The sequence below is a fragment of the Mus caroli genome, chromosome 3, assembly GCF_900094665.2.
Source record: "Mus caroli chromosome 3, CAROLI_EIJ_v1.1, whole genome shotgun sequence".
NCBI lineage: Eukaryota > Metazoa > Chordata > Mammalia > Rodentia > Muridae > Mus > Mus caroli.
In genome coordinates this window covers 128,494,992-128,522,608 of record NC_034572.1, presented here as the reverse complement: position 1 = coordinate 128,522,608, position 27,617 = coordinate 128,494,992, and the positions used below count along the sequence as shown (strand labels likewise).

Here is a 27,617-nt window from a genome sequence, read left to right as displayed (position 1 = left end):
CAGCTGTTCTGAGTCAGCCTAAGTGACCTCTCATAAGCCACGACCCCAGAAACTAATTGGTTCACTGTGACCCCAGTGAACTCACTGGCCTACTGAGCCGGACTTCAGTGCAATTCTTATTTTGGTCTGTCACGGAGTCCCTATGTGAGGTGGATAGACACACGTTACATCGGAACTCTGAGCACCCACGGGCAGGGCTCTGGGCACCCGTGCGCAGAGTTCAGGTTTTGTTGAATGACTCCTATCTTCACACCTATACAATCTTTAATTTGTGCCTAATATAAATAGTATATGGTAACTCCTAAAGGACTTAAAAGTACATTGAAATGTGTAACTGAAATTATAATTACATCAATATGAGGCTAATATTAAAAACAAAGTTGGTACCTTAAGTCTCTTGAGGACTCTGTGGAACTCCAAGGAACATCTCTGGTTTGCAGTCAGAAGCTTTTCAATCTCTTTGGTTTGTGTGTGCGGAAGTGAGAGCTTTGTTCTTACAGTAATTGACAGCTCTTTTTGGGTTTTAGTTTCTCTCTCCAAGTCAAGAGAGACTTTATTCAAGCACTCATAATCATTAGCCATAACTGAGTATCTTTTCAGGAGTTTCTAAAGGAAATTAGAATTCATTGTAATGAATGCTAGAATTGTAACATTGGAAAAAAGAAATTAAAACCTTTGTGTTTAAAAGATAAAAGAAACAGTGATCTTTAGATTTTAGAAATAATGTATAATAGTGTGAAAATTAACCAGAGGCCAATAAAGAAAGCCAACACTTGTTTTACTCTTTTGAATAAACTGACTGTGGACCATACCCCATGCCTGAGCTGGCTTGCGTTTATAAAATGCAGAGCCTGCGGTACCTCAGCGGCCCCTGCCCCTGGCCCTGCGGTGCAGCCGTCCCATACACTTCTATGATCTGCTGCTGCTGCTGCTGCTCAGACTGCTGCTGCTCTGCTGTCTCTGCTCATGGATTACAATCCACCTTTCAAATGAGCTCTCAGCTTATACTCAACTTTCAATCCTTAGATCTTTCTAAATGTAGGTCAGATTGTGTCTCACAAGGTTAAACTCTTCAGCGGACCTCCTCCTCTCAAGAGCAAGCTGTGAATCCTCTTGTGGCTCCCCAGCCAATACCTTCACTATCTCAGTAGCTTTCTCTCTGGGAAGTCTGCCTCAGGACCTTTGTACTCATAGTCTGTCCTGTCCACAGCTGTCTTCCCTTGAGTGAACTGAGCCCTTCAGTGTAATTAGAGATTTGCTCAGTATCACTTTCCCACACAGGCCTTAAAAACCAAACCACAAACTGCCACTGTGTCATTTATACATATGTGTACATGCACATGTACTTGTGCTAGGCTATATAAACATTATAATGTTTGGGGAAACATTTGCTACCATCTATTCACTATTCCCTTTAATTTCACCGTGGGCTGCACAGGATGCCTTTGGAACAGTAGCAACAATGTCATGAAGCTGCGGCAGGGCCCTTACTTCTATCCTGAAGCACTTTTCTCGAAGTCTTCCTGTACAGTATTCTCCAGCACACAGTAACCCCTTTCCACATTTCATTGTCTCTTCATGGTTCTGGTGGGCCTGGTTCAAAGGAATACATATCAATAACTACATTCACAGCAATCAAACACGCTTACACTTTACATCATGTTTCCGTAAAGGAATTAAATATTTCATTGTGATCTAATACCAGTATTAGATCACAGTAATAACAGTAACAAAGGGAGTGGCATCACTGTCAAGTCAAACTCACTGAAGGAACACACAGGAGAAGCACATGGTTCCTAGAGAAGCTGTGCTGATTATTCCGGTTCATATTCTCACAAACATGGACATTAGAATTATTGTCATCAATTGTACTTACTAGAAAACCCAAGCACTTTATATTTTTTCCCAGGACCTTGGGCTGGAAAATTCAAATTTCATTCATATTTTTTCTGCATAACTAAAAAGTTCAGAACAGACCTCCCTCCTCATTCTTGACCATTGTTTAGCTTGGCCACTGTAGCACCTAGACTATCTGCTGGATACAAATAAATTAAGTCTGTGTGTACATTTAGACAGCCCCCACATGCACTAGACTCCCAAGCATCTAAGGTTTCTGGCAACACTGCACACAAGGCTTTCTACTTCACCTTTCAAACATGAAAAATAAAAAGCTATAGATTTACTTTATATACCTATTTGTCTAAATTTTCTTCTTTTTAGAGGACTGGATTAAACTTTTAAAGATTATTATGAAATCCAGCCCTACAAAGGATAATAGATGGAAAACACCAACACAAGGAGTGAAACTACACCCTAGAAGAAGCAAGAAAGCAATCTTTCAACAAACCCAAAAGAAAATACCCACACAAACAAGAAAATTCCTTCCTCTAACAAGAAAATTAAGAGGAAGTAACAATCACTTATCCTTAATATCTCTTAATATAAAAATTAATATTACCAACATATCCTAATCAATTGAAATTCAAAAATATGAGGAATTAGAAATTTGTCAGCTGTCATCCTGTGGTCTAATTTGGTAATAGGAGAAATAGGTCCAATATTGTACAATCCATATACACTTTCTGCTTGTTTGTACATGACAGGGCCTCGCTGTGTATCACATAATGGTCTTGAAATCATGCTTCTCCTATCTTAGCCTCTCTATTAGTAGGATTGTTTATTTGATGTTCTTACACTATACTATGGTTTTCAGAACAGCTTACATATTCCAAAATTATTTATACAGCCAAAAGAAATGTAGACAATTAATTTGGGAAGTGGCTTGTAAGAGAACAGCAAAGCATGAGACTGAAGGCTTTGCTTAATACTTATAATTATTGTATCAGTTTTGAAGAAGAGGACTTTATAAGTTACTCTTTTTCTGAGATGAATGCTTTTCAAAATCATCACAGCCAATGAACCAGAATCTTACCCTCGCCTAATGTCTGTGCCACCCTCCAAGCAGAACCACTGTTCTTTGAAACAGTTGATGAATGACTTCATGGATAGACCATCTTAATACACACACCATTTCTTAAATGAATGTAACCTGTTCCCTGCGGGCTGAGAATGACGACAATCACTCAAGTAAAATAGCTTTGACCATAGCAGAAAATCTGCATCCAAAAATTGTGACTGCAATTCATTCCTTGGCGCAGCAGAACTGTCAACTCTTAGCTTATCTACTATGGAGGTCAAATCCTTTGGTGATATGAGGGACATTCAAGTACAGCCTTATTATAATGAACTCAATGTCCAAAAACTGTTCTTATTTTGTGTTTGTATTACAGTAAGAGCCAAGATTTTAAACTCTATTAAAAACAAAACAAAAAGACTTATGTTATTTATTTTCATTTATGTTTATTAAAAAAACTAATAGTGATATATTATTTTAAAATATACAGTTAATATATTTGGAGTTATTTAAAATTTAGAGAAAAACATGTATTTCCAGTATTGCTGTAGACAAACATCTACATAAGACTGTTCAATTGATTTTTGTTTTATATCAAAACAACTTTTATAATACTTTTTTATTGTTACAATGTTTTATAAAATTTAAAGAATAAAAAACGAAAGGTATTGAAGGTTTTGAAGGGGGAGAGGGCTCTCCGGAGAAGTTGGGGTACAAAAGGGAAAGAAGAATGTGATGTAAGGCTATTTACTCAAAATATGTTTTTAAATGTTAACAAATTCAGATAAATTGAAATTATTTAACTTTTTATATCATAATGCAATAAAAACTTAAGTCAAAGGGAAAAAGAGGTTATTGTGAAAGAAATATTGTGAAAGAAAACCTTCCTTTTCATGTTTACTTTGCTTTGTTCTTTCTAACTTCAGCAGTGAAAGCCTGTTGATTTCTAGAAGTCTATTAATAGAGGAAATGGAGGCATTTAATCTTTGGCAAATGCAGTCTTTGAAATATCCTTTTTCACTTAAAATAATGTTAGCTTCTCTTTGCTGTCAGAAACTTAGAAGGGAAACAGTGTATCTAATAAATCTTTTCTTAGGAATGAAAAGAGTTTTCCGGGACACACTGTGGCCTTTGTGTTTCTTTTGTGTGTGAGAATTTTTTACTATCAACAGAAGTTTCCAGAAAAGAAAAGGAGGGTAGCAGACAAGAGGGGAGACCAACAACCCCCCAATCCAGACATATATAACGCACTGGTAATTACCCTTAAGAGCCCAGTCTTACAGCTACTAAGCAGAGGATGATCTGATCTTACTCTTACTGTTAGGTTTATGATTCCTCGGCATCCTTTTTCCATTTTGAGAGACTCCTTTATCTTTTATCCTGTTTAGCTCACTGTTTTCTTATTGCTTTAAGGTTTTTGTAAACTTTCTTAATTAAATGTAACTTGTTTTTCACCAACACTTTGCATTTGCAAATTCCGGGCCTCAAACTGCTTCAAATGCTTATTTAAATAAACTTTACTGACATCTTCCTCTAAGAAGCTGAGGCTCTTCTTTCTGAAGTTCTTGGATCTTGATTGACATAATTATAAAATAGATCAAAGATTTTCAAGAAAGGGTAGTTTGTGTGTGTTTGTGTGTATATACATACATACACATATGTACATACGTATGTATATACATACACATATATACATATACCAGGTATCTTTATCTGAAATGCTCACAGCGTTTCAGATTTTACAGTGTTTGTAGTCTTGACTTTATTGGTTAAAAATCCATAATCTGAAATTCTCTCAAATTCAAGTTTTTGAGCTTTACTCTACCCAAAACCTTTCTAAAACCAACCACTTCTGATACCAAAATCCTCAGCACGTATATGTATTTCATTATCTCTTCTTAATGAGTAATTACTTTTAATACACTCGAAGAAAAATCCACGCTCAGAAACAAGCTCTACAGCATGCCTGGGTACAAGACGGCCAAAGGACCCAGAGTCCCAGCTCTGACCCTACCTTTCCTCTCGGGGCTGCACCCACTCAATTCTAGGACTTGTTTTTCTCTATCACTGTCTTTTAAGGTCAGTACCACATAAATAATGCTAGGCTTAGAATTCCAACATATGGATGAACCCCATATGCCCTACAGTTGGATGCTTGTCTTGCTTCTAGATTTTGGTCACCACAAATCACTCTACTCTCAACAAGGTTCTATTCTTGCCCAATCAGAGAATACACTGGTAAGGTAAATCTTGGAAGCGACACTGCTGAACCAAACATACGGAATGCACAGAGACACTGCTGAGCTGGAAAGATGCTGGCTCAGCAGGAGAGAGCTAGCTGTTTCCAGTTCCAAGAGATCCAACACCCGATTCTAGCCAGTGCAGGTACCAGATACACAGACAGACAGACAGACAGACAGACAGAGCGAGCGCGAGAGCGCACCAATGGACCCTGCATCTTCAAGAGTGGTGTCTAAACAGGAAGCACACTCACCGTAAGCATGGCTCCTCTCAGGCTGTCCTTGAGCTGGTCTCTCTCCATTCTGAGTGTCTCCTCAAGTTTCTTTAGATCATCTCTTTCTTTTCTTACAGATTTCATTTCTTCAAGGTTCTCGTGAATCTTCTGAGCGAGATTTAAGTTCTCCATCTCTATCTTACTCAGAGTTAAGCCCTGCTCCTTGAGCTCCTTCTTGGCTTCACTGGCATCTGCTTTTAGCTTAGCACGTTGACGCTCACTTGTCTTAAGTTCTTGAACCTGAAGACATGAAATCATGTTAGGTTTCAGATTCTTTTAAAAGAAACCTTGAGTTTTGATTTTTTTAGACTTAATTTTTTATTATTGCTTTATTTTATGGATTTATTTTAGGGATTTTGGCCTACTTGTTAGTCTATATACCGCATGGATACATGTACCCATGGAAGTCTTCCAGAAATGGAGGGCAAAGTGAGCTGCCACACAGGTTGTAAGAATCAAACCAGCATTCTCTAAAGAGGATTACTGAGCCATGTCTCCAGCTCAGAAACCTTAATTCATTTTCCATTGTGTGTGTGTAGGTGAGGCGCTCACTATAAGGAGTGTCTGGAGCTGGAGGGCCAGGTTTTGAGTCACCTGAAGTGGATACTGGGTCGCTTAGCTGCTGAGCCATCTCTCCAGACCAGGTCATGGACTATTTTAAAGGAAAGATAAAGAACCCTTTTTGCTGAGAGTGGTCACACCTGCCTTTACTCTCACTATATGCACAAGAGGTGGGAGAGAGAAGTTTCTAAACTGACTGAGACAGTGACCATTCATATCAATGTTCTGCTAAAGGCAGCAGTTCTCTTTTGAGGTATAACACATAAAAGTACACTAATCTTAATGTAAAGCTCAGTTTGTTCTTTGTTTCCTAGGCAGGCTTTCCCTGTGTAGCCCTGGCTGTCCTGGAACTTGTTCTGTAGACCAGGCTGGCCTCGACCTCAGAGATCCATCTGCCTCTGCCTCTCAAATGCTGGGACTAAAGATGTGTGCCAGTACTGCCCAGCGCAGTTATTCCACGCGCGTGCGCGCACACACACACACACACACACACACACACACCCTCCCTATAAAACTATAACCCAGAGTAAACTGGACAGCCTTTCTCTCACCGCACAACCATCTGTATGTGCTTCCCTCAAGGTAACGACTCTGACCTGCAGCTTCCCTCATCAGTTGTTTTCTTTGAACTTAAGATGACAACGTAGCCATCCATTCACCTGCTGGTATTTTCCCACATTTGCAAATGAAGCTGCTATGAATATTCTTGTAGACTGTTTAGAAGAATTTTCTTTGTCTTTTTCTGTACACACCCAAGGAGCAGAAACACCAGGCTTACAGTGAACACCGTCCAACTGTTCAGTGTGGCTGAACCTTTATGCCCCCAAAGGCTTTAAGGCATGAACAAATGAGATGCCCAGTCAATACCTTTTCTTGTAATTTCATGTTTACATTTTCTAACTCCATTTTCATATTTGATATTTCCTCTGTCTTCTTAGACATCGTCTCCATGAGTCGGTCAATAGTTTCTTGGTGCTCTTTTAGATTCATGTGAGCAATTCTTAGTTTCTCTTGATTTTCCAGATCCTTAAAAAAAGGGACATATTTTAACATTAAGAATCATTTTAAGAATTAAGTGATATATTTCCTTAGTAAAAATAACCCTGTTTTTAAGTTCTTTTTGTGTTGTTGTTGTGGACCTGGGGATTGAACTCAGGACCACTGTACAAGCAAGCAGATACTACTGAGTGTTACTATCAGTCTGCTTGTCTTTCAAAATATTTACCTAAAGTCACCACCAGCCCCGCCAGCACCACTGACGTCAGTGGACAGTCTATGGTATCTACCTGCCCTCCTTCCTTCCTTCCTTCCTGCCCACAGACAGGTTCCTGAGACTGAGCTCAGATCATCAGGCTTGTGCAGCGAATGCTTTGCCTGATAAAGCCCATCATGGGGCCTGCTTTTACACCTTAGGAATCCTCACTGTTAAATTCAGTCCTTTTCTTCCCATTTTCCCAGACTCCTACTTTAAGAAGCCAACACACTGCACATAATTTACTCACCAAACTGCTTCCTGCGTAATATTTTTCTGAGTTGCAGAACACGATACTGAGATAGGTGATTTTTGTACATATTTTGTACATATTCTGTTCTGGCACTGCTTGTATTTACTAGTTTCTTCCTAAGATACATTTAGGCCACTTCCTATTTTCAACATCAACTTTAGGGTCTATTCGTGCATATGTTTATGTACACACTCATGTGCATATATATCTAACAACAGAATCTAGATATATCTAGAATAAAATTCTATAAAAAAGTGCTGAATTCAAAAAGTTTAATATCAAAGTGCCTATCTAAATGACTTATTATTCCTGGGCGGAGACTCAGAGGCCTGCCAGAGAAGAGCAGGGACTTACCCTTGCCTCTGTTTGCTGAAGACTTTTCCGTAGTTGCTCTCGCTCTTCCCTGAGGGCTTCATCCATAATTTTTAGGCTATCATTTTCCCTTGTGACAAGTGTTATTTTTTTAAGGTTTTCGTTAAGTTGCTGAGTCAATTCTAACTTCTCTATTTCTCTGCTTTCTAGAGTCGAACTCTGGGCTTCGAGCTTCTTCTTCAGTTGCTCCATTTGATCCACGGTTTCTCTGAGATCAGCTTTTACTTGAGAAAGTTGATATTCTTTTTCCTGGAGATCTTGGTTCTTAAGATAATCATATAATAAGTTAGAGTGCTGGACAAATGGACAAAAAATACAAACAACAGTCTTAAAACTGAATCAGCACATGTGAGCTGTCAGATTTAGACATGAGCACAGCCCGTTTCATCATGGAGATTAATTATTCAGGTTAAAGAATACCTGAGCTTCTACAACAGCATTTGTGCGCTTTAGGTCCCCTTGAGTATGTGAAATTTCATCTGTGTAGTCAGACACCATCTTTCTGAGCTTGTTGATAGTTTCCTGGTGCTCTTCCAGATGCACACGCGCAACTCTTAGCGCTTCCTCTTTTTCCATACCCTTAATTAGAGAAAGAAAGAAGACACTGATAGAAATACATTTCAGACAGAAAGGTAAACAAAAGGAAGGAAAGTTCTATCATCCTTCCTCTCTAAGGCCACCCAAGGCTCCACTCTCTTGAGTTGCTGTAGATGTGACCCCAAAATCTCAATAAACCACTGTCAGCCTATTTTTCCCAGGCTGAGACACTGCCGTGCCGTGTCACGCCTACTTTGTTAGCTAAGGTATTGAGTTCCATGACTCAAATCTGCTGTGCTTATTTTACCAGTCCCTACTAATGAACAGTAAATATCTGCAACTATCTTTGTACAATTGTGTGAATGTGTACAATGTAAAAAGTTACATCTAAACTCTTCAGGACCAAGTCTATACTCCTGCCCACTCTGAAGCCCCGTGGTCTCCAGGACATTAAGGTTGCACCATGCCAGAAAGATGGCACTCACTTTAGTTACTGTTTCTTCAAGGCTCTTCTTCAGTTGGTCTCTCTCTACTGTGAGGCGCTCCTTCACACTCCAAAGCTCATCTCTTTCTTTTGCTACAGATCTCATTTCTTCAAGGGTCTCATGAAGTCTTTGAGTCAAGTTTACATTCTCCATCTCCACCTTTTCCAGACTTGACTTCTGGGCCTCCAGCTGCTGGTTCAAGTGGTCCATTTCACATCTGTTTCCTTGAGTCTCATTAACAGTCTTCATTTCAAGACATTCATACTCTTTGTTCTGAAGTTCTTGGAGCTGAGAAAATATGACAAGTTAGGTCCGAGGCATACAGAAATGGGTTTTGTCTTTTTTAAGAGAAAGGAAGAAATGTTCCTAAATCAAGGCAAAAGTTTTTATGTAGCCATCCAGGTGCACGTGAATAGTTTTAAATTCCTTTTTCTTTATCGTCTCAAAAATGTAATAGGTGGCACTCTGTTCCCCCAAGTCAGTAGCAGCAGCAGAGACTCACCTTCGAGCTGATTTCCTTCATGCTTTCTTTCTGCCGCTCACTTTCCACGTGAAGAGCCTCTTGTATTCTTCTCAGCTCTTCTCTTTCCTTCCTTAGAGTTTGTATTTCCTCTTGACTTTCTTCCAGTTGTGTATTCAGCCGCAGCCTGGCACTCTCTGCATTCTGCAGTGCCGAGGCCTGGGCAAGGAGCAGCTCCCTGAGTTGCTCTAGTTCACTCATCTTTCCTTGAGCCTCGCTAGTTTCTTTCCTAGTAAGTTCTTCCTGTTTCTCACAGAGTTCTTGAACCTTCAACCAAGGATAAATAAGTTATCAGCACAACATATACAGGTATATTCTCATATTCCACCCCTCCCCCCATTTTAAGGCAAAATACAAAATAGGTTTCACCATAATTCAGTATTCAAACACAGTCTTCAAGTCGGCACTCTCCTTCCGGTTTCCCCCCATGGCTTCTCCCCTTCAACTTACCTTTCTCTCCAGTTCAGCAGTGGTCAGCTCTAGTTGTCCTCGCACACTGGACAGCTCAGTTTCCTTCTGCGAGAGGCTCAGTATTAGGGTGTCAATCTTATTCTCCTGCTCTTTCAGGCAACAACGAGCAAGGTTAAGTTCCTCTTCAGTTTCTAGATGCTTTAGTATTAGAGAAAATTATAAGATGTTTATAGAAATATAACCATCATATTATAACTAACTCCTTTTTGAAAAGACTTAGTCATATGAAAAAGGTTTGCTTATAAAAGATCTTGAGAAATACAGTGCAAAGAGGAAAGAAACTATTTTATCTGTGACTTCTGAGATGCTGTGACTGCCCATGTTCTGCCTGGAGAACCTGTTGCAGGCACAGTAATTCACCTTTCTCCTTATAGCACAATAACCCCAGGGTGCAGTAGTGGCATGCAACCACTACTGCACCCTGGTAGTGGTGACCAACAGCTCTCTAATTAGACTTAAGACCTGCTCAACAAGAGGGAAATAATATCTGGTACTGGAAACCTAAGTTAACTATTTAGGGCTAGTGATGTCATAGATCTTGGAGGATAATCTATAAATGTATCTTTACTAAACTAGCATAATTTCTAGCTGCATCCTAAATATTTGTTCTTTTACTAACTTGAGCATTTCTCTTCCTTCTCCCTGCCTTTGCACTGTTCCTTGGCTGTCCAACCTCACTCATCCATTACTTTAGTAGATGCACTGTCCTTCCTTTCCACATTGTGGGGCTGTTTCTGTTTGTGTAGACCTTCTTGCATCTTAAGGGAATTCCACGACAATACATCTGATGACTAAATATAACAGATAGGATCCAATGGCTCAATACAGACTAATTTTTCCACACTCTCTCATTCCCCAGTTATTATGTTTTCCTATGTTTACACCTACACCCACCCACCCACATATATTTTTTAAACTTACATGTACAGGTATTTTGTCTGTGTACCACAACTGTGCCTGCCAGAAGAGGATATCAAAGCCCCCGGAACTGGAGAATAGATGGTTGTGAGTCACTGTGTATGCTGGAAATTGAACTTGGGTCCTATCCAAGAACAGCCAGTGTTCCTGAGCCATCTCTCCAGCCCCAGTTCATGTTTTAACTAAGAGTCAGTTTATTGTCACTTTATCTCACTAGATAAAGGCTGGAGATAAAATAGTCTTTTTGTTTCCTGCGCCCATGACTTCAACCATAATCATATTTTTAGAAAACCAGACAGATACTATGCTAAATCTCACCAGACAGAGGAGAGAGGCTATTCAGGACATTGATGTAAACTTACCATCATGGATCACTAGGAAAGGCTTCCTAGGGGTCAGAAAGCAGCTGAAGAAGAAAAACATGGGCTCCATAAAGGTGTGCATGTGAATGCTGCAGGCAGGCGGGCAGATGGTCAGAGCATTAAAAGCTAAACAGCACATAGGATCAGGGAAAAGCATCACAGGATGGCAGGGCTGCGGCAGGGGAGCAACCAGCAGGGCCGGCATTGCTCCTGGGAACGCACGGCCCATGCAGTAGCTTCTAGTTTTTTAAAGAGCCACAGTATATAGTAAACAAATTAAAAAGGAAATCACTTTATGCTCAGATGGGAACTTTGCTAGACATGTGTAAGAATGAACATATTGGTGCTGGAGAGGTGGCTCAGTGGAAGAAAGCATGTGTTTAGGTCCTGGGCTCAAGGCCTAGCACTCACATGGATGCTCATCACTTCTCTGGGTATCAGGCACATACGAGGTAAACAAGCAGGCAAAACACACATATGCATGAAACAAAATCTACAACAAAATGAATGTGGGGAGCTAGGAAGAGAAAATGGTGCATTAGGGCATTGGTAATATAGATAAAAAACGGGAGAGGTTTATTGTCGGTCACACACATACATGTCCGTGTACACACCACATACATGTACGTGTACACCCCTCCGCCCCCAGGTTTGGAAAGTGCATTATAGAGTGAGTGAAGGGAAGACAGAGTCAGAACAAAAATGGTTTCCTGTTTCCAACAGCCGCCATGGAGACGACAGTAATACCTTACAGAGAAAAGGGTCTGACAACTTGTCCTGGGCTACCAGTAATACAGTGCTGTCTCGGCTCCAGTCTAATACCCCTGCCTCAGTGCTCAGTCTGACAAACCCTGCCTCATTGCGCAGATCAGAGCTCCCTACCTCGAGGAATGGCAGGCAGTGGGGCGGGGTGGGAAGGTGTTTTCAAAGAAAAAACATTTTTTCTGGTTTATTTTTTCTGTGATTAAAGCACTGATCCTTCTAAGTCAATTTTGAATACTCAAGAAAAAAAAAAGATTCTGTTGTTTCATTGTTTCTTTATATTCAGTTGCATTTTTAATTATTCTGTTTCTAGTTACTCTATGATTAAGTAATATTTGCAGAAAGTTAATAGTGAGATTTTAACTGTGGCACAGCAATGTGTTTCTGAAATAGCACTAGTTAAGTAGGAAGAAGAACTCATTTTGTCCGAGCAAAGTGGTACACATGACTGTATCCTAGGACTGGGGAAGGGGAGGCCAAAGAATTATCAGTTTAAGACCAAGTTTGGTCACATGAGACTCTGTCTCAAAAACCAAAAGTAACTGGGTAGTGGTGGTGTACGCCTTTAATCCCAGCACTTGAGAGGCAAAGGCAGGTGGATTTCTAAGTTCAAGGCCAGCCTGGTCTACAGAGTGAGTTCCAGGATAGTCAGGGCTATACAGAGAAACACTGTCTTGACAACCACCCCGTCCCAACCCCAAAAGAAACAAAACTAAAAAATCCAAAAAACAAAAAAAATCAAAAGTAAACAAAAAACTCACATTAGCCAAAGTTCTTCTGGCATCTTCTTTCAGCTGGGTACATTCGACCTGAAGTGTTTCCTGTGTCCTTCTCAGGTCTTCTCTCTCTCTAGTGAGACAGCTGATCTCCATCTGACTTTCTTCAAGTTTCTTGGTCAGCCTGAGGTTTTCCATTTCTATGCCCTCCATTGTCATGGAATGCACTGTTCTGGAATGTTCTTCCACTGGCTCCAGTTCATTCACTTTTTCTGCACTGTCCCTGGCTTCTTTCACAACAGGAAGTAGCTCTTGCTCTCCAAGCACTGGGATCTTGTAATATTCACAAAGCACAAGGTTACTATCTAGGGATTATATCTTTTAGATGGAAAAGGCCAGGAAAATTTTATCAGCAAGGACAGTGCCCTTGAACCTTACAGTCTCCCTTGGATCACAGCCTCTCTTCTGCACCCACTCTTAATCCCTTTTGATTCTCCCTAACATCTAGTATGTCATATTTTCTCGTCAGCTTAGACCCAAAGTGGACCAATCCTTATATATCATCACACTATTAACTCAGTGAGTTACAGGCTTAATTTCTAACTGGTTCCCAAATTATAAGCAAATAAAAGTTGTCATAGGTCTTTGTGAATATATGCAGTATATATAGTATACTTTATATATGTATTGTGTGTATATGTGTGTACACATACACTCCCCATGTTTTGCTGAATCCAAGTTTTCTGTGTGTGCACACTGACTCCCCATTCACCCTGGTTGCTAATGGAACCATGTAACTTTGCATATTTCTATAGGCACGACATTAGAATTGAGGAATTGTTTAGATGTGTATACACATTGAGAAAAAGAACCATTTTATTATATAAGTTTCAATGCTGGGCAGAAAGTAGTTTTTAAAACTGGACTGGCTCAGTTATCCCAGTGTCGTCTTCCACAGCATTTACAATTCCCTCACGGTGGCTTACTCGTCCGACTGCCTACTTATCGCTATTTCCTTCTACTACAACCAATATGGGTCTTTCTTTGTCCCTCTGTTATCACGGTTTTTCTTTTTAGGGACAGGGTCTTCCATAGCTCAGGCGAGCCTCAAACTTTCTGTGGAGTCCAGGCTCGTCTTGGCCTCCTGATTCTCCTGCTTTACCCTTCAGTTCTGAGAGTGTACGTTGCACCAGCTCAGACTGTGTCTGCCACAGTAGACAGCTGCTGAAGTCTTACCCAGTGAATAAATTGTAACTACGCATCATCTATTTTCCTTCCAAGGAGAAAGAAGACACAAGTGGAGAAGGCCATGAAGACATCATTACCTCTCCTTGTAGCTCAGGGGCGCTTTTTGCCGTGTCCTGGGTGCTTGCTCCTTGTGCTTCGTTTTTAGAAATGCTTCCTCTTAGCTCTGTGATGATTTCCTGGTACTCTTTTAGATCCGCGTGGGCAATGTTTAGTTCTTCTTTTGTTTGTAGGCCCTTGTTCAGTAAGTGAAATTTAAGGAATTTTGTAGTATTCACCCAATACTGCCTCCCTCTTTCCAGTAGAATAGGTTATTAAAGAAACATTTACCAGATAAAGAAATGGCTGATACTACTTACCGCAGCTTCTATTTCCCTTGCATATTCTTTAAGTTGCTTCTTCTCTATTTCAAATGACTCCTGCAATTCCTTTAGATCATTTCTTTCTTTGGTTATAGATTTCAACTCCTCATAATTTTCATGAAGTCTCTGAGCTAACTCCAGTCTCTCTGTCTCCACACGCTCCAATGCCAATCCTTGGTTCCTGAATGCATTCTGTAAGCTTTCCATGTCAGTCACCTTTGCCTGCAGCTTACTCATAGCTTCTTGTATACTAAGAAGTTGCTGCTGTGTCTCTTGGAGTTTCTGGTTCTTAAGAGGAACAATTTTTTATAATTATCATGTTGCTGATATTTGGTCAGATTTTTATGTAATACCATTAACAGAGCATTGTCTACCATAATGGAAATGGATACACAGCATTAGCAGTAACTAGCCCTTAGACATAATGCTTATGGTGGGTTAAACAATTCAAGACTTATCTAGAAACTCAGAATGTAAACCTGTTTGGAAATGGGACTCTTACAGATATCATTAGGTTAAATAGCGAGGCTACACTCTTTTGGATTACAGTGGACTAGTGGAGTTCCAGGGCAGCTTGGAGATACCAGATACCAGTCAAAGCAAAAAAAAGGGACTATACCCTAAGCCATCAAAAGGAATGACACTGACACTTCAACTTTTAAACTCAAAGATTCTGGGAGTCGGGGGCCAGCTTGGTCTGGGTAATAAGTTCCAGGACAGACAGAACTACATAGTGAGACCCTGTCTCAAAGAACAGACACAACAAACAAGAAACAGTAACAGAACAACAAACAGTAACAGAATGCATTTCTGTCTTGTAAGCCACTTTATGGTAATTCTGGTGTTACCTTGGAAACTTACATAGTTTGATCAATGGAGCAAGGTGAAATGAAAAAATTAAACTAAAAAGCCAAGAGACTAGCTAAGTATATAAACACAGGTTCCAAACAATTACAATCCCCTATGATATAAATAAATGAAAAATATACAAATATAATTTATTTAGAGACAGAGTCTCAGTCTATAGCTCAGGCTGACTTAGAACACAGTAAGAAGCCCAGGCTAATATCATACTTATAGAGATCCCCCTGCCTCAGCCTCCAAACTGAGTCACCATGCCTAGCTTCCCATAATATATATCAAACTGTTAGCATTCTCCAAGTTGGAGATATTAAGATTAGAGGAATCAGAATTTATTAGCAAAATATGCAGTCAGAACAAACAGTCAGGAGGAGAGTGTGGGAGTTCACCTTTTCCTCTAACTTCTCTTCTGTTTTTGCCAGTCTTTCCTGCGTCCTGGAGAGCTCCTGGGTCTTCTCTGTGGCATGATCCTTTTCCTGTGCAGCTACCTCTTGTTGTCTTTTCAGTTCATCTCTAAGAATTCTTAACTCTTCTTGGTTTTCAATACTCTAGAGTTAAAAAAATACTCAGAAATGACTTTTGACTCAAAAATGAAGAAATCCAAGTGCAACTACAGAGCAAAAGGCAGCCGCACAGAGACGTCAGTCTGCTGTCAGTGGCCAAAGTGACTAAAGTCACATTTTTCCTCTGATGCTTTCATGACTGGATTCAAGCACTGATCAATGATCAGTGAGCTCAAGATGGTTCCCACTCTTTTCTGGCAGATGTGGTTTAATTCATTATTAAGATCATATAGCACCATGCTTGTATATGAAGGTCAACAAAACATATCAAATTAGGGAAAGAATATACTTTGTGTTTGCATGTTAATTTTCATTCAGTTTGTTGATAAACCAGACAATTCTAAATACAGAAAATTAAAATAGCATAAAGTGTCAGGTGGTACCATATCCACAGTGAATTTCCAAAATTATTAATTTCAACCCATACAGATTTATAGGGCCTTGTAACAGATACAAAACTGAGCCAGATATGGGAATACTGACAAACATCAATGATTTAAAACAAAACTAGAAGCTACAATAGTAAAGAGAAACATTCAGGAACATACTTATACCCATCAACTATAATACAACATTAAGGGAATAAATCATTTAGGATTTCAATGGCTACTTAGCTTATGAAACATGTTCAGTATCTTCTGTTACCAGGGAAAGGTAAAGTAAAATAGGTTCACCACCCAGACACAGACTGCATCACCCAGAGACCGGCTAAAATGAACACTGAATAAATATAAAGTGCTGGGAAGGGGACATACCAGAATTCTCCTTGTTGGTAGGAATATCAAATGATAGCACTGAGCTGGAAATCAATCTGGCAAGTTATTACTAGGTTAAAACAGAACACCTAGTAGCTCTAACTTAGGCAGAGACATCTGTCAAGTCATATAACCATCCATTTCCATGATATATTTACTTTATACAGATTATACCCAAATAATGCTACTAAGATCTAAAATAAAGATACATATCTATGGCTAACTAAAGAGAGCTAGATCCTACCATTTCGATATTTTCCTTTAGGTCCATCTTCAGTTGTTCCTTTTCTGCTCTAATACTTTCCAGTGTCTGTTGGAGTCCGCTATTCTCCTGCATTAGAGAGTTGATTTTCCTCTGTTCCTCAGTTACCTCATTGTCCTTACCACCACCAAGCAATGTGTGGGCACTCTCATTCTGCTCATCTATGCCATCCAGCTAAAACAGGAATGCATTGAAGAAGTTCTTAAGTAGTTAACAACTACTTTAATATTAGTAAAGTATCTATCACTTATATTCTGTACAAAGTACTAGTCTCATATCAACACACTGACTCTCTTCAGCAACCGTTAGGAAGTGGGTATTATTATTATCCATATTTGGTAATGATGGAACTTAAATTTGAGAGAAGTAAATTCATTTATGTAAGATCATGCAGAGAGCATATAGACAGCTAGATTTGGGTTCAAGTGTCTGGTGCCAGAGCTGGTATTCTTAGAGCTGTTCGCTGGCCAGAAGTGGCAGGTGGCAGCTCACACTGCAGTTTTCATGTGTGTGAGGGAAACTGACTTGGTGTTCACTCATTTATTCAAACTGATTAGATAATCAAGACATGCGCCTTTCTTGTCTATGTATCTTTCTTAAACACTTCCCAAGCTCTATGATAGTATTTTGTGCTACGAAAGGGATGTTGAAGACATCACTTACTTCCCCGAGTGCTGACGGTTGGAATAAGAAAAAAATACTTTATTCCAAAGTGGGGAATGTGGCCTAGAGTGAGCGAGCTGGCCTTGCACCGATTAAAAGGAGAGAGGGAACCGAGCCTCATCTGTCTTTGCTTCCTGAATAGGAACAGGATGAGACCTCACATTTGTGCTGCCATAACTTCCCTAACATGGTGGGTTATACCTTTTATACTGTGAGGCGAAATAACAGATCTCGCCTTAAACTGCTTTGTTACACTGTTTTGTGATAGCAGCAAGAAAGTGACGTAAGTAATACGTGTGTTAGAAGTAATACATGTGTTTTGATAAAATGATTCCCTAGGCAACTGAGTCAACAGGGTGGAGTGGCTTCGCAGCCTCTTCAAGGTTAAAAGGGGGCTTCTGTAAAAGGTCCAGGCTTCTAGGGGTTTTGATAGATTGTTCATGATCTTGTTCGTATTCAACTCTCCTGTGTCGTCTAGTCTCCAATTCTATCTTCCTATCCACTGAGAGGTTTTATAAATACCTTTAAAGATTACTGTTACCTCAGGCTTTTATATCAATCATACTTTTTCCTGGAAATATTTTGCTATCCTAATTTCTTGTATTTTCTACTCCTCTACTTTCATCCTTCATTTGGGTATTGTCCTACTTAGGTTTCTGTTGCTGTGAAGAAACAGATCAGAGGCAACCTGGGAGTTTATCTCATCTTACAGGTTATGTCCATCACTGTGGGGGAAACCAAGGCTGTTCCAGGGAGAGCTGGGAGAAGCCTGTTGGAAGCCCACGCTATTGGCTCTTCTTTACCTTTTCCTGAGCTTCATCTCTAGCTCCTCCCCCGTCCTTTACATGCAAATTATCGGATAGCTCCTCAGCAGCTTTCATTTTCAGCATGTTAATTGTTTCTTGGTGTTGTTTCAGAGACTCCAGAGCATTTAGTAACTGCTCCTGAGTATCTATGTTCTGTGTAAGAGACAGAGAAAACCACTTCATTAGACTGTGAAGCACACTAACTAATCTTACAGTGACTACTTGGTCATACTTAATGAGACCTCCTGCAGTTCTCACCATCTGAACCTTACCATGTTCACAGTGTCCTGAATGTCACTTCTGAGTTGGTCTCTCTCAGTTTGCAGGCTCTCCTGGAGCTGCTTCAGGTCTTTCTTTTCTTGGGTTAAGGCTTTTACTTCCTCCAAGGTTTGCTGCAGCTTCTCAGTGAGCAGAGCTTTCTCCTTCTCTACAGACTGCAGGCTGGAGTCTCTGTTTGCTAACTCTTCTCTCAGCGCCTCCATTTTATTTAGCCTTTCTTGACCCTCGACTGTTTTTTGCTCAAGCTCTTGAGTCTTGTGAGAAAGCTTTCAAGAAAAAGTGTGATAGAGTAAAAGCCAAACGTTGTATCACACACACACACACACACACACACACACACACACATGCAGACATTCCTCTTGTCAAGAGATTGTACCAACCTCGGCCTTCATGGAATCCAAACTGAAAGCTAGGCTTTCTGCTTCTTTGGAGAGAGTCCCTATCTCCTGCTTCAGTCTCTCGCTCTCCTCCAGGACCCCCGCATGTCTGTGCTCCAGCTCTGCGTGCAGACTTTTCAGGGCTTGCCATTCTTCATCACTGCTCCTCTGACTCAGCTGGGAAGTGGCAAGGTCATCTTTAGTGTTTCCAATTTCCTCAAGTAAACCTTGAATTCTACTGTCTTTATGAGCCATTTCGGAAAACAGTTTTTCTCTTTCTGTGGTTATTATATGGAGCTCTTCAGATTTCTCATGAAGCTAGGGAGAGAAGTAAAATTTAGGGCTGTTACCAAATATAAACAGATACCCTGAAGCAAGTTTCAGGAAAATTTTAACTTAAGTGAAAATTTGATTAAGGAATGGTGGCTATTTTTAATTTGCGCTCTGAGAATGGAACTCAGAGCCTTGCAAACTAGGCAAGCATGTGACCATTCAGCTCTACAGTAGACGGCAGTGTTCTTGCCATGGACTCTCCCTTAGCATGTATAAGCACATCATTATCTTTCTCATGCCTTTGGGATCCAGTTAAAGAATGAGCCCATTGAGGAAGCGTCAGTAGAGACAGCTGACTCAGATTACAGATCAGGTAACTATCTCCTTAGCTGGCCTTTCAAAGTTCCTTCTTTGTTTGAGATAGAGATTCTCTGTGTAGCCTTGGGTGTCCTGGAACTTACTCTGTAGACCAGACTGGCCTTGAAATCCCAAAACTCTGCCTGGCTCTGCCTCCTGAGTGCTGGGATATTTTCTAATATGACCATGTGGTAGGTACTTCGTGGTTTTCCTCAACGTCTGACCTACTCCCCCCAATAAAAGTTACTGATTGCAATTCAAATTTCTAAAAATTTAGCCTATGGATAAACTATGCTTTTAAAAATTATTTAAGAGGCATCATTTAAACAATTAAACAATCCACAACAGATTTATGGATAGCTTAATCACTTTGAAAGGGAAAGATGAAAGAGCTAAAAAGCCCCAAAACAGAAGGGCAGCAGCACAGAGTATGGCTGCTGGCTTAGGAGGCAGGTCTGTATTGCTCAGTGACTGGCTTGACAACTGTTTTATGGGAATTGAAAATAGAATCCACTGTTCTTCCTGTGTACTAAGTAGTAGTAAAGGGACTTAGTTGTTAAACACTTACAGCAGTGGTTCACAGCCTTTCCGAATTCTGTGACCCTGCCCTGTAATATATCTCCTCTTGTGTGAAGACCCTTCCAACCATAAAATTATGTTTCTACTTCATAACTGTAATTTTGTTAACTGTTATGAATCATAATGTAAATATGTGACATGTAGATTGTCTTAGTTGATTCCCATGAAACGGTTGGTTGACTCCCGAAGGGTCTGGAGAGCCATTGGCTTATAGTATAAATGAAAGAATGTCTGCAAATTCCTTAGCAAGATGTTTGCTATAGTAAGCACTCAAATCCTTGGCCCTTTCATTTCTTTTAAAAAGGTAGAGAGAGAAAGAAGTCGACAGGCCATGAGTTTGCGGGCTCATTTACTGACCTGTAAATCTTGTAGTATCTCCAAAAATGGTCACTGTTAACTGTCAACCTGCTATTTTTTTGAGATTTATTTATTATGTGTTTGGGTGTTTTCCCTGCATGTATGTCTATGCACCGTGTACTGCAGTGTCCATGGAAAGCCAGAAAAAGGCTTCAAATGTCCTCGGAGCTGGAGTTAACAGGAGTTGTTAGTTGTGATGTTGCATTGCAACCTTACCAATCCTTCCATCCTTTCCTTCCTGATGGTCCCTGAGCCCTGGGAGGGCAGATAAAATATGTTCCATGTACAGCTAAGCATGTGCAGACAATTGTTTATTTGCATTACAGTTTGTTTTGTCATAGTAACGCTAAGTGAGCCCACTTCAGTCTCTTGGATGCTCAGATCATGGGCATTCTTATCTTCTAAAGTCTTTTGTCTTCAACACAGTGATATGACTAGTATCAAGAAGTGGGGGGAAGACTAAGCTAAAGCTGTGTAAATATATTAGAAGACCAAACATAGCTGCTGCATAGAATGTGCTACAAAGCACTTTGTCAACTATACCCTGGCAACACTGCTTTTCTCTCCCACCCCGTCCTGTAAGGGCCGGGAGAATACGAATTCCATTCCTTCCCATCACACACTGTTTACAGTGCCTCTCGTCTGCTCACCTCTCTCCTCAGCGTTTCCACCTCAGACGGTAAAGATTTCAACTCCGACAGCAAGTTAACTTCTTCTTGCAAAGTTTGTTTTTCTTCAGCTTCTTTATTTAGTTCTCTTTGGAGATCAGTAATCCTTTTCTCCAATTCCAAATTAGACAATAAACCTATGTTGACAAAAGTGACCTAATTTTTAATAGATATAAACCTTTAATAGATTTAAACTTTTCTCAAGGCATGTCTACTGCATTTGAAAAGTATTTTTAAACCCTTTCATGGTGCCCATGGAAACCTTTGTGAATATTAACTCAAAACTTAGCATCCACTTAATTTTGGGAACATTCTCAATTCCTTTAGGTAAGTTTTTAAGTCAGTGTGCAGATGTCTGAATTTGTGTAATACCTTTGCCATTTACCAGGGCGTTGAGTTTTGATATTTCTTGAAAAGCCAACTGTAATTCCTTATCCAGATCAGTTTGCATTTTCTTTTTTGCTTCCAGTTGGCGTTGATACATCTGAATGTCACTTTCCATTTGCTTACAGGAATCTGAAAGTTCATTCTATTGGAAAAACATTAAAAATTGGCAACATTGTACTGATCCCCAGGACTATAGAGTACTATACTGTGGTACTACAACTCTATTGTCATAAACTCTGAAAAGTTACCTACAATTTTCTCCTTCAGCTCCAGATTTTCACTTCTAAGGAAGGCTGACTCTTTCTTAGCGTCAAGGGCCACGGTGTCCAAATCAGACAGAGTGCGCATCGCCTGTTTCAGGTCTTCAGTGGCATCCTAGGCAAATGATAAAAGGGATCCTTAGGAGACCCAGGTTTGGTAAATTTGCAAATTATGCTGGAGAACATATATACATGTTATTCCTAGATGATCAAATATGAAGTTATGCTACTAATCAAACAAATGAAATTAGGATAAGAAATTCTGGCCATACTTTCCTATATCGTGACAGCACATCTGGACATACATTTAAGAAGCTGGTTAGTGCTTATTAGAAAACTGAAGACAGGTATGGTGGCACATGCCTTTAATCCCAGACCTTGGGAGACACAGGCAGGTGGATGTCTGAGTTAGTTAAAAGGCAAGCTATCCAACATACTGAATTTCAAGCCAGCCAGAGCTATACAGTGAGACCCTGTTTCAAACCAACCAACCACTGAACCAACCAACCATTCACCCACCCACTAATCAACAAACCAATCAATCAAACTACTAACCAGGCCACCAACCAATCGACCCACCTACAAACCACCAACCAACCAACCCACCAACCTAGAGGAGAAAAAAGCAAAACTATTGAAGTAACTACTTCAACTCTCTCTCTTGGTAAAAGGTAGATGACACTAAGTTCATTAATCAATGCAAGAATTATGCTCATAGTAAATATCTTTAAATTGACTATAATGAAGCCTGGTGCATAGCTGGCTCTACAACAGAACCGTTTACTAGGATGGTTATAATCCTATACTAGAAATGCCCAATTGATCACACATCAAAAGAAAACTAGATTTTACCGATGTGTATGACAGGTCTATCTTCATCTTTTCTGACTTCTGGGCATCTATGTACTCCTGCAGGCTCTTAATCTGCTCCTCCTTTTCTTTAAGAAGCTTCACTTTTGAACTTAGGTCATTCTAAAAGAATCAAAGAACAGTGAAACTCAATTTAGTACACGATTTGAATTTAGAATAAGAAATACTTGTATTTAAAATATAATCCCTCTATTTTCTGTAGTCATGTTTAATTACATGCAGTTTAAGTTGTAGTTACTTACAAGAGAAATGCTAAGATAAATGTTTACCTCAAGGTCTTGATTATATTCTTCTGCATGTTTAATTAAGTTCTTTAAGTTGGAAACTTCATGCATTAGTTGCATCTGTGAGAGCACATGAACAGGAAACAGCAGATCAATTAATTGTTAACACAGAAAAAAAAAAAAAAGAACAAAAGAAAAAAGAGAGAAGGAAAACCAGAGAAAGCACTCTTTACTGCTTTAGGACACCCAGCATAAAGGGATCGGGAATTACCTGTTCAAACTACTGTCACAGGGCACCCCTGAATCTAAAACTACTGTCACAGGGCACCCCTGAATCTAAAACTCCAGGAAGTCGGGACTGGAGAGTTGGCTCAGCAGTCAGGAGGATTCGCTCTCCTTCCAGAGAACCTAAGTTTGGTTCCCTGCATCCCCCATTGTCACTTGGAACTGCAGCTCTACTAGATCTGATGCTTCTGAGCAGCCGCACTCATATACTAACATGATAGTAAAACAACCCAAAAAGTACCATCTAGACAAAGCCAAACCCACAAAGACAAGTTACAAGTGCAACAGAAAACAAATCTGGCTATTTTACAAAGAATTTAAATTAACTTACTTCTTGTTCAAATTCTCTAAGTTGTATAGGCACATGAAAACCAGCAATACCTAAATCTTAGAAATCAATGTCTTATGAGAATGATACTTTTGACAAACATGTTTTAAATTCAGTATTTCTATTTCTCTTACCTCTTGATCTCTTTCTTCTTTTTGTTCTAGAAGCTCAAATTCCTCTAACTCATTTTTTTCTTTTAATTTCAATTTTAAGTCTTCATTTTCTCTTCTTAGCTGTTCATAGTCTAATACCAGATCATTATATTGAGCATTAAGTGAGTTCAACTCACTTTCTACATTTTCCTATTAGAAACAGAAACAAATTTCCAGTCAGAAAAAATGCAGATATATTTTTTAATTGCTTACTTAACTAAAATGTAGACTAACTGAAAATCAACTCAACTTTGACCCAGTTGATATAAGCCATTATCTTCTTTAACATCTGTGAAATCTCCCTAACTTGAAACAGGTAGATTAACTGAAGATCATTAAGTAATAAATCTGCCTGTGAGAGACAGGGAAAGGCCAATTAGCTGTGAAAACAGGAATGACGGAAAAGTCCACCTGATCGTCACAGTAACCCTTCACTTGCCTGCTTGTCTGACTTGTTTCTGAGAGGGCTGGAAAGAAACAGAAATGTCATGGACTAACTTCTAAGGTTGTAATGGTTACCATGTTTAACCATGCTATCCCTAGGGAACGGAAGCTCATTTCTATTTTCTATGCTACTTTGATAAAAACTATAACAGAGGGGGAAAACAACTTAATATAGGATTTTTAGTACTTTGTTATTTTTCTTGAGTCACTTTTTAAGTTTTTAGTTTAACGGTGTCTGAGTACTTTGTCAGCACATACGTAAGCACACACTGCATGTGCCTGTGGAGGTCAGAGATGGAGTTGGTTGCCCTGGAACTGAGCCTGGGTCCTCTGCAAGCACAGTCAGTGCTCTAGCTGCTGAGTTGTCTCTCCAAACCCTCTTATCTATTGTTTAAAGTAACAAACCCTAGAATGTGTGAGGAATGCAGACGCCCTGCTGTGGTTGCCAGAACTCCAGGAAGCACTGGTGATGCATCCAAAATAAAAGCAAAAACCTCTTTTCTGCACACATTTAGACAACTTTACTGTACACCTGAGACTCTTGTCACTTTTAAATCAGTCTTACTCTCAAGAAATTTCTCAAAATATATAACTTAAAACTATTTACAGATCCTAAGATTTGACAGTAAGAGTCATAAGCAGGTTGCCACCGATTAGCCCACACCTGCTTTCCACAATGCTAAGTCTAGCTCTAGATATCACACAGCTGTCAATCAGATATAAAAGGAGAACTGTCTTCCCTAGGATTAAATTTGTCTCTGATATTGAGTCAGGCAGGGTGACCTGTTAACAATGATATAGTTGTTAGCACATCTAGCAAGAGATCTACATGCAGCGGCTGAAGAGATGGCTCAGTAAGACTACATGCCACTTTTCCAGTGACTCCGGGTTCTGTTCCCAACACTCAAAAGGCAGCTTAAAACCATCTATAATTCTGGTTCCAGAGGATGTGAGGTCCTCTGCTGAGTCTGCAGGCACCAGATGTGCTGTGGTACACATAAACACAGAGGCAAAACATGCACACATGTAAAGTTCTTAAAAAAGAAAAGAAAAAAGCCCCAAATAACACAAGCCTAAGGGCAGACGCTCTATGGACTGTTAACGTTACCTCGCTTAGGAGTGTTGTTGCCGAGCTCCACTCTACCTCAGCCAACGACTCAAGAGTGTTATTCAACATTTCAAACTCGGAAGAGGCTGCTGTAAGTAGAAAAGATGAACGTCATCACTAGATTTACTATAAGTTTTGCTTAAAATAAAAATGAGATTAATAAAGAATTCTGACCAGATGTAAACTCATATTAACATACTCAGGTATGAATGCCAAGAACATGTCAACAACAGATGTGACCATGGGTCTTATTATTATTGTATGAATTAAGAAAGTTAGCTGGAGTCTCGTATGAGGCTATGCCAGTGCCTGGCAAATACAGAAGTGGATGCTCACAGTCATCTATAAGACGGAACACAGGGCCCCCAATGGAGAAGCTAGAGAAAGCACCCAAGGAGCTGAAGGGGTCTGCAACCCTATAGGTGGAACAACAATATGAACTAACCAGTACCCCCAGAGCTCATATCTCTAGCTGCATTTGTAGCAGAAGAAGGCCATCACAGGAAAAAGAGGCCCCTTGGTGTTGCAAACTTTATATGTCCCAGTACAAGGGAATGCCAGGGCCAAGAAGCAGGAGTGGGTGGGTAGGGGAGCAGAGCGGAGGGAGGGTATAGGGAACTTTCGGGATAGCATTTGAAATGTATATAAAGAAAATATCTAATAAAAAAAAATATATATATATAAAAGAGAGTTAGCTGGAATTTGTGATAAAGATCTTTGAAACAATATAGATAAAAATGACAAATTCTACATCTGAGATTTGACCATTATTGGTACATTTAAAATGTCCCTGAAGATGACTACAATGCTGGAGATATAATTTTGAAACACTGTCCTATGTATCTGATATAAATAACAGTCTGAAAACTAGAATAAGCTTAGCTGGATGTTACACAAACACTGGACCATTTTAACTGAACATAAGAGCAAAAATCACCCCAAACTCCTGACTTGTATGTTTAAACTACAGCCTATTATTTTGCTTTTAACAGGGTCTTACTGTAACTCAGGCTAGCTCTGAATTCCTGGCAGTCCTGCCTTCGTCTCGAAGTGGTGTTATAAACTGAAGGTACTACACTTGACTGACAACGCATCATTCTTAAGAGATTTGGAATTAACAGAAGCTTATGAATGCTCACCACTGTAGCCACATCTGACATGCATGCTTTACTGAACCACGTGTCTATTAGTGCCCTTAGGGTCTATTAACAGAAATATGATGTCACGTGGCTCCTCTTACACAGTACTCACCACTCTCTCCCAACCTCATGATAGAATTTTCTCTCAAAGAAGTCACAGAAGTTTTACGTTTTCTTGTTGTTATGCTTGTCGGGACTTTAAATTCCTTTTCATAGTTTGAATCCTTCATTTTGCCATAGCACCAAGTAACTCTTCGTTTCCTTTTAATCTTAAAAAACAAAAAATAACTAAAGAAATCAAAATTATTTCAAACAGACCTAAAGTCAGACAAAATAAAACAAGGAAACTAGTTCTTATTTTTTATATTTTTACTTATTTTAAACACCATGATAGAAATAAAAGTCAGGTTTATTTGAGGATTCCAAGAGAACACATTGAACTCAGTCACAGAGCTCACACTTACACTGTACAGACCACCCTGGGTTAAATTCCAGGAAGCTAAACAAGAAAGAAATTTAAGCGAGTTTGTCAATTATAGGATTAAGTACTGATTCTAAAATTAAGTTCATCTCTTTCCTCCTACCCAGACTGTGCCCCTCTGTTATATCCAAAAGTTCACCCTGACTCTGTAAAGCAGTTTTCGCCCTTACCACATAACCTAAGATTGCTCTTGCAAACAAGTCACTGCTGCACTGTTTCCACTGCCAAGGAACAACCCCAAACATTTAAGTCCTGCTTAGTTTCTCTCTCAATTATTTCTCTAATTTTCCAGTTTACTGCCCTTCCAGAGTCCTAGTTCTCAGAGGTTGTCAGCTTATCTGATAGATACAGACAGTAGCTACGCCTTTCTAAACTGCAATTTTGATGTCACCTATAAGGCTCTGTTGTCCTTAACACATTGCCACATTCAAATTCCTCAACGTGCTTTGCTATGCCCTGGCCACTGTGCATTAATTAAGGTCCAAGTACGTCTATCCTGTAATTGCAGCCCTCTAAGCTTTTGGTCATGTGTACTTTCTCTTCAAGCATCTTCTATTGAGCGGTTCCCTATTCATCTCTTGCTATTCAATAGCTCTTCAATGTCTACAGATCTTCTAACCTAGTGACTCACACTAGAGATTTTAGTTTATAAGTCATCTTACAAATGTTATTAGCCTTTTCTAAGAATTTTAGTTCAGACAGTCTTTACCGACAGCCTAGAGAGTTGGAGAGTGGTAATTGTAACTCACTTCTCAGGTAGGGATGATAGACTGCAAATACACAGAATGCTCGAGGTTTTCTCAAGATCCCACAGCAATGGAGAAAAAGTACTAAACCTTAAGCAGACAGAAAGGGCCTGTTGTTTTCTATTCCCATATGCAAACTGCCATCTTG

The 27,617-nt window shown here is 39.7% G+C and overlaps 1 protein-coding gene across 2 annotated transcripts in view; it reads right to left on the bottom strand.

Annotated features, from left to right (window-relative positions):
* The window catches only part of Cenpe (centromere protein E), a 62,438-nt gene that overhangs the window by 16,401 nt on the left and 18,420 nt on the right, over positions 1–27,617 (bottom strand). Inside the window, exons 14-38 of one of the 2 annotated variants that reach the window (XM_021158316.1) lie at positions 26,355–26,511; positions 25,104–25,192; positions 23,534–23,701; positions 22,832–22,906; positions 22,545–22,664; positions 21,685–21,807; positions 21,418–21,574; positions 21,028–21,182; positions 18,815–19,129; positions 18,428–18,700; positions 18,153–18,308; positions 16,669–16,860; positions 15,496–15,654; positions 14,243–14,533; positions 13,964–14,119; positions 12,684–12,971; positions 9,860–10,018; positions 9,392–9,676; positions 8,890–9,177; positions 8,288–8,446; positions 7,850–8,131; positions 6,858–7,016; positions 5,409–5,669; positions 1,492–1,593; positions 388–606 (exon numbers count right to left, since the gene is read on the bottom strand). In XM_021158316.1, coding sequence (XP_021013975.1) covers positions 388–606; positions 1,492–1,593; positions 5,409–5,669; positions 6,858–7,016; positions 7,850–8,131; positions 8,288–8,446; positions 8,890–9,177; positions 9,392–9,676; positions 9,860–10,018; positions 12,684–12,971; positions 13,964–14,119; positions 14,243–14,533; positions 15,496–15,654; positions 16,669–16,860; positions 18,153–18,308; positions 18,428–18,700; positions 18,815–19,129; positions 21,028–21,182; positions 21,418–21,574; positions 21,685–21,807; positions 22,545–22,664; positions 22,832–22,906; positions 23,534–23,701; positions 25,104–25,192; positions 26,355–26,511 — 4,788 coding nt within the window. The remainder of the gene's footprint in view (positions 1–387; positions 607–1,491; positions 1,594–5,408; positions 5,670–6,857; positions 7,017–7,849; positions 8,132–8,287; positions 8,447–8,889; positions 9,178–9,391; positions 9,677–9,859; positions 10,019–12,683; positions 12,972–13,963; positions 14,120–14,242; positions 14,534–15,495; positions 15,655–16,668; positions 16,861–18,152; positions 18,309–18,427; positions 18,701–18,814; positions 19,130–21,027; positions 21,183–21,417; positions 21,575–21,684; positions 21,808–22,544; positions 22,665–22,831; positions 22,907–23,533; positions 23,702–25,103; positions 25,193–26,354; positions 26,512–27,617) is intronic. The other variant, XM_029475594.1, reaches the window with a different exon arrangement.